Raw genomic sequence first — 5,533 nt, 5'->3', positions numbered from 1 at the left:
GTTTTTTTTTTTCCCCCTTGTCTTCGACTCGGTTGGGAGGATTCCAAAGATGGAGCGAAGAGACAGGACAAGTGCGGAAAAAGGGGGGGTGGGGGTGGGGATGATAAAACAAGAATCTAAGCCTTGTTTAAAAGTATCCAACAGCTTTTCCCCAGGCCCAGAGTCAGTGAGAAGCCTCACCGAGTTGGCTTTAGAAATTGAACGAGACAAACCAGCCGACACCTTTTCCTCAGGCCCGGCCCTGCCAAATCACCAAAAAATCCAAACCAAAGTGTGTGCGTGGTGGGGAGGATGTTTGAAAGGCCACTGACGAACCGCAAGAACCCCCTCAACTCCTCCTCCACCCTCGCTGTTCCTTTTTCGTACCCTTTTTTCTTTTAAATAGAAAATATATAATTAAATTTACAAAGACTATTTACAGTTTTAATTACAAACCTGGTAGGGGTGTTGGGAGGAATTATCTTTAAAAAGTGACCTAAAAAAGAAATGGTTTCGACTGTTCTTTATTTAAAAAAATAAAATAAGGAGTCTGTAGGAGCCCCCCCGGGCGGAGTAAAGCGCGGTGCGGCCCCGGCCTGGGGACACCCCCTCTCACACGGTGGTCTCGCCGTGCCGGCTGTTGGTGAGACGCGTGTAGAACTTCCTCCACGAGTGCAGCGTCTTGCCGGACCAGATCCAGAAGCCCGACGTGATGCCCACGATGAGCGTCATGAGGTATTTGATCATGTAGACGGTGAAGTCGGGCGACATGCGCGGCGTGTAGTGCGCCGGGCACGGGATGGCCAGGCTCTTGCAGTGCTGGCTCACCCACGAGCGCTCCCAGTGCTCTCGGAAGGCCTGCTCATAGAAGTAGCAGGCGATGACGATGGTGGCGGGCACCGTGTAGAGCACCGAGAAGACGCCGATGCGCACCATAAGCCGCTCTAGCTTCTCCGTCTTGGTGCCGTCGTGCTTCATGATGGTACGGATGCGGAAGAGTGACACGAAACCGGCCAAGAGGAAGGACGTGCCTATGAACAGGTACACGAAGAGCGGCGCCAGCACGAAGCCCCGCAGCGGGTCCAGGCTGTTGAGGCCCACGAAGCACACGCCGCTCAGCAGGTCGCCGTCAATCTGGCCCATGGCCAGGATAGTGATAGTCTTGACCGCCGGCACGGCCCACGCGGCCAGGTGAAAGTACTGCGAGTTGGCCTCGATGGCCTCGTGGCCCCACTTCATGCCCGCCGCCAGGAACCAGGTGAGCGACAGGATGACCCACCAGATGGAACTGGCCATGCTGAAGAAGTAGAGCATCATGAAGAGAATGGTGCAGCCCTCCTTCTTGGTGCCCTGCACCACGGTGCGGTAGCCGTCCTCTGAGAAGCGTTCGTTGCACACCACACGCTCCTGGAGTACGAAGCCCGCGATGTAGGCCACCGACACCATAGTGTAGCAGCCGGACAGGAAGATGATGGGCCTCTCGGGGTAGCGGAAGCGCTGCATATCCACTAGGTATGTAGTGACGGTGAAGAAGGTGGAGGCGCAGCACAGCACGGACCAGGTGAGGATCCAGAGGCGCGCGAAGCGCGTCTCTTCCTGCGAGAAGAACATAGAGCCGTCCGGCCGCGCCGGCTCGCAAGGCGCCGCGCAGTCGCGCTCGCCCAGGAACTTGTAGCTCAGATAGGACGGCACCTTAAGGACGCGCGGGCAGTGGAACGGGTGCTCCAGCGTGGCGTAACGCGGGGGCGAGCCGCCGCCGCCTGGGCCGCCGGGGGTTCCTCCAGCACCTGGCTGCAGGCCGGGAGGCGGCGCGGTGGTGAGCAGCGCCGGCGCTCCGTCCTCGGAGTGGTTCTGGCCCACGCAGATCTGCTCCGCACCGTGGCGCGGGAAGTGCTCGCAGCGCAGGCGCTCGGGCCACTGGAATCCGAACTTGTTCATGAGTGCTTCGCAGCCCTGGCGCGCGCGCTCGCAGATGGAGCGGCACGGAGGGATGGCCTGCTCCAGCACGGTGCACACGGGTGCGTACATGGAGCACAGGAAGAAGCGCAGTTCGGGCGAGCACTGCACCTTTACCAACGGGTAGAACTGGTGCACTTCCAGGCCAGCGTCCTCCTGGTTTGTATGGCCCAGAAGGTTGGGCATGATGGTCTGGTTGTAGGCGATGTCTGTGCACAGCGGGATGGAGATGGGCTGGCAGAAGCCGTGGTCCGGGATGGAGATGCCCTTCTCCCCGTGGAACTGGGCCGGCCCGGCAGTGGGCAGCAGCAGCAGCGGTAGCAGCAGGCGGGGCAGGGCGCTGCGGGGCCGCATGCTGGCCGCCGCCCCCCACCCAGCTCACGGGCGCCCCCCCCCGCCCCCGCCCCAGCCCCAAGTCCGCGCTCCTTCCCCGCCGCCGCCTCGCTGCGGCCGCCGCCTCCCGCGCCTCTTTGCAAACTTTGCTCGCGGCCGCAGAGTTGGGGAGGCCGGGCGGGGGAGGGGGCGGCGCGCCTGCCCGCTAGCTCGCCGCAGTCGGACTGAACAGCCAGAGACACCGCGCGCTGCTTGCCCTCTCTCCTCTTCCTCCTCCTCTCGCCTCTCCCCTCCCTTCTCCGCCCAGCGACTCCTTTGTGCCTTCCTCCAGCCCTCACTTCGGCCTCTCCGATCCCAATTAGTCGGTTTCAAGGGGGCCCCCTCCGGTGGCCCCGCCCTCTCCTCAGCCCCCCAAAAAAGGGAACCTTGAAACCGCCCCGTCGAGCTCTAAGCACCAGCCCAAAATGTGCTCTCGGCCAATCAGATTTAAACCCGAGGACCAGCCCAGAGGCTGGATTGGTCGCCATAATATAATGAGATCAGAAACCAGATGCCAACAAAACTTTCCCCCCCCTCCTTTTGCTTTTAAAGAGACAGCTATTATTATATTAAAGGCGGTTTGCCCAGAGCTGCATTTCTGCCGAATTGCGGCGGCGAGATCCAGATACACGCATTCCCCAGAACTGCCGCAGACCCAAGCCACTCAACCTTGGGTCACTTTTCTTCCGGGGGCCAAGGCGCTCTCCAGGGTAGGGCCTCTTTAAATCCTTGCCTCCGCCCCTGCTCCTTGAACTCCACCTATTCCAATTTTTCAGATCAAGTGAGAAATCTCAAGTTTAATTTTTTTTTAAAAAAGAGACTTTAAAAAAACTAGCAGTTCTCAAAGACTTTTCTCTCAGCCCCTTCACATGGAATCCAGACAAAAGTATCACTTCACTCGATACGTAAAACCCTAGGAGTTTGCCTCGCCCCTCCTCCTACACACACCCTTAAATAACCCTCTGAAAAATGAGAGCCTGTCTCTTTAAGAGGCTCTTAAAGGAGCCTGGACTCCGGGGCGTAATTGCCCCGTAGCGAACACAAAGGAGCCCATTATGGTTCTTTGTGTTCGGTGGCACCTCAAAGTGAGAAAATTCAGGAACTTAGAGGCCCAGAGCTGGAGGGTTGGGCGGGGGTGGGAGAGGGGTGAGGTGAAGGAGAATGGTCGGAGCTGTGGCTTCCCCTTCCTCCTCTTCCGAGGCAATCTTAATTATGCAAAGCAAAGTTTAGTTGCCATAACGAGGAGGTCTTAATCAAAGGTTAATGGTGGGGGTGGGGGATGACGGGCAGTTTTGAGTGAAGAGATGACTTTCTTAGGCCGCTTGGGGGAATTTTCCTCCTCTCTCTCCAGCTCTGCCTCCGCCCCCTAAAAGCTTCCAGATACTGTCTCCTGGGAGAGAGGAGAGTTTTACCCAAATCTTAAGTGATTCCACACCAGAAAGGGATGGTGTGAGTTGCAAGGGGGGAGGTTGGGGGTCGTCGTGGATTATCATCACCCCCACCCCATCTCACCTGGTTTGGGGTGGGTGGCGGTGGCCAGCAGGGTTCCTGCTAGTTTAAAAAGGTTTTCTTCTTTTTTCCCCTTCTAGGATTTTAAATTTGAGAGAGGAGTCTGGGGAGGAGAGGGAGGATTTGCATGTAAATCTCCTGGGCCTGGTACTGGATGATGGATCAATTATTTCTATTGTCTCTCTCTAGGGAAGGGGAGTCACTTAAAAAGAAGAAAGAAAATTGAGTTTAGAAAACCCCTTTGCGTCTCAGTATGAGCCAAATCCTCTCAGCCTAGTGAAATGTTTCTTGCTCCAATCTAGAAAAGGATTGCTTTAAAAACAAAAAGATGGGGGGAAAATGTAAAGGAAAGAAAGAAGAAAGGAGTAGGGAAAGGAAAGAAAATTCTAGGTGGATACATACAACAGATGCGGGTTTGACAGGATCTTATTTTATTTTTTTCTTGATTGATACAGTACAGATTTTCTGGGTTCTTTACAACATTAAAACACTCCTTATTGTATCCTGGAGAAGTTGCTTTCTCATTACTTTAGGAAGAAGGTTTTCCTTCAAAATCGGGAAGATATGCTTCTCCTCTCCATTCCGTGTCTATTCCACCCACAAGTCCTCTTTCATCCCCGAGTCATCTGGGGATGGGAGAGTTGTGCTCCTCTGCTCTGCAGGGCCCAAACTTACCTCGAGGTGTTGCTCCTTTAAATCTCCCCTCTTTCTCTTCCTCCAGGACTTCCTTAGAGCTAGTGCCAAGTCTCAGAGCTGAGCAGTGAAAACAAAAATGAATGAGGTAGGCTCCTACACTTCACTACTTATGAAGCTCAGAGTCTGATAGGAAACTGAGAGCAAATCTCTAATGGAAATGCAGCATCTTCAATTTCCTTTTGTAACAAACCTGTTTTCCTGCCCCAGGGTCAGGCTTGAATGACAATTATCCTCCAGCCACCCACAAGACAAAGCTGCAGCTGGATAAAAGAAATAAAAGACACTCTTTCATTTATTCAGTCTACCTTTCACTCCTTCAACACACTTATATTGAGTTTTCTAATTTCAAACCACAGTGGTAGTTGCTGTAAGGAATGGAGAGAAAAATGGTTGCATCCCTGCCCTTTAGGAGTTTATAGCATCCCAGAGAAAGTGATCCTATAAAAATCTTACATTTATCTAGCATTTTTACATGAAATAAGAAATCATGATATTTCATGATGACTGTTGCCCTTCATGTGGGGGACCTGAGGGTGAATAGGACCAGAATCTGCATGTTCGGGCTGCAGGCCTACCCACAGCACAGCACAGCAGTTCCCACTCTATTACCCTCCTTCTGCTTAAAGCAGGTCTGTAACCAAAGAAAATGAACAGACTCTCCATTTAACTGCTTCATGATGTCATTTGATAGATATGTCACTTAGTTCTGATTTTTCTTTTCTAGTTAGCTTGGTCAATGACCTGGAGCTGATTGATCCCTAACTACCACTAGCAGTGTGGCCTTAGAACAGTCACTTCACTTCTTTGGCTCTGTTTCTCCAATTGCAAAGTGGGGATAAACCAACAGATTTTTAAAATATGAGACCACAAATGTCAACCCTAATTGAAAAATAGAAATTAAAAAATAAAATAAAATATGAGACTACACTTCAAAATAATTTTTGAATGACAAAAATAAATGTCATAATCATAAAGCACCTTTCAGGACAAGTTACATGAATCAATATTTATTCAGCAAACA

General features: G+C 52.6%; 1 protein-coding gene across 1 annotated transcript; it reads right to left on the bottom strand.

The window, feature by feature from the left end:
• Positions 1 to 396: 396 nt before the first annotated feature.
• Positions 397 to 2,715, bottom strand: FZD2 (frizzled class receptor 2). Its single transcript, XM_039846713.1, has one exon. It carries the CDS (start codon positions 2,287 to 2,289, stop codon positions 592 to 594), a length of 1,698 nt encoding a protein of 565 aa, XP_039702647.1. The 5' UTR covers positions 2,290 to 2,715; the 3' UTR covers positions 397 to 591.
• Between the last annotated feature and the right edge of the window lie 2,818 nt (positions 2,716 to 5,533).

Source organism: Pteropus medius, unplaced genomic scaffold, assembly GCF_902729225.1.
Source record: "Pteropus medius unplaced genomic scaffold, Ma_sr-lr_union100, whole genome shotgun sequence".
Classification (NCBI taxonomy): domain Eukaryota; kingdom Metazoa; phylum Chordata; class Mammalia; order Chiroptera; family Pteropodidae; genus Pteropus; species Pteropus medius.
Note: the sequence above shows the minus strand (reverse complement) of the source record. Positions and strands in the feature narration are given on the sequence as shown.

Bases quoted from the DNA above. Each gene is read 5' to 3' on its own strand.
- FZD2 (XM_039846713.1), bottom strand. From the start codon at position 2,289: ATGCGGCCCCGCAGCGCCCTGCCCCGCCTGCTGCTACCGCTGCTGCTG.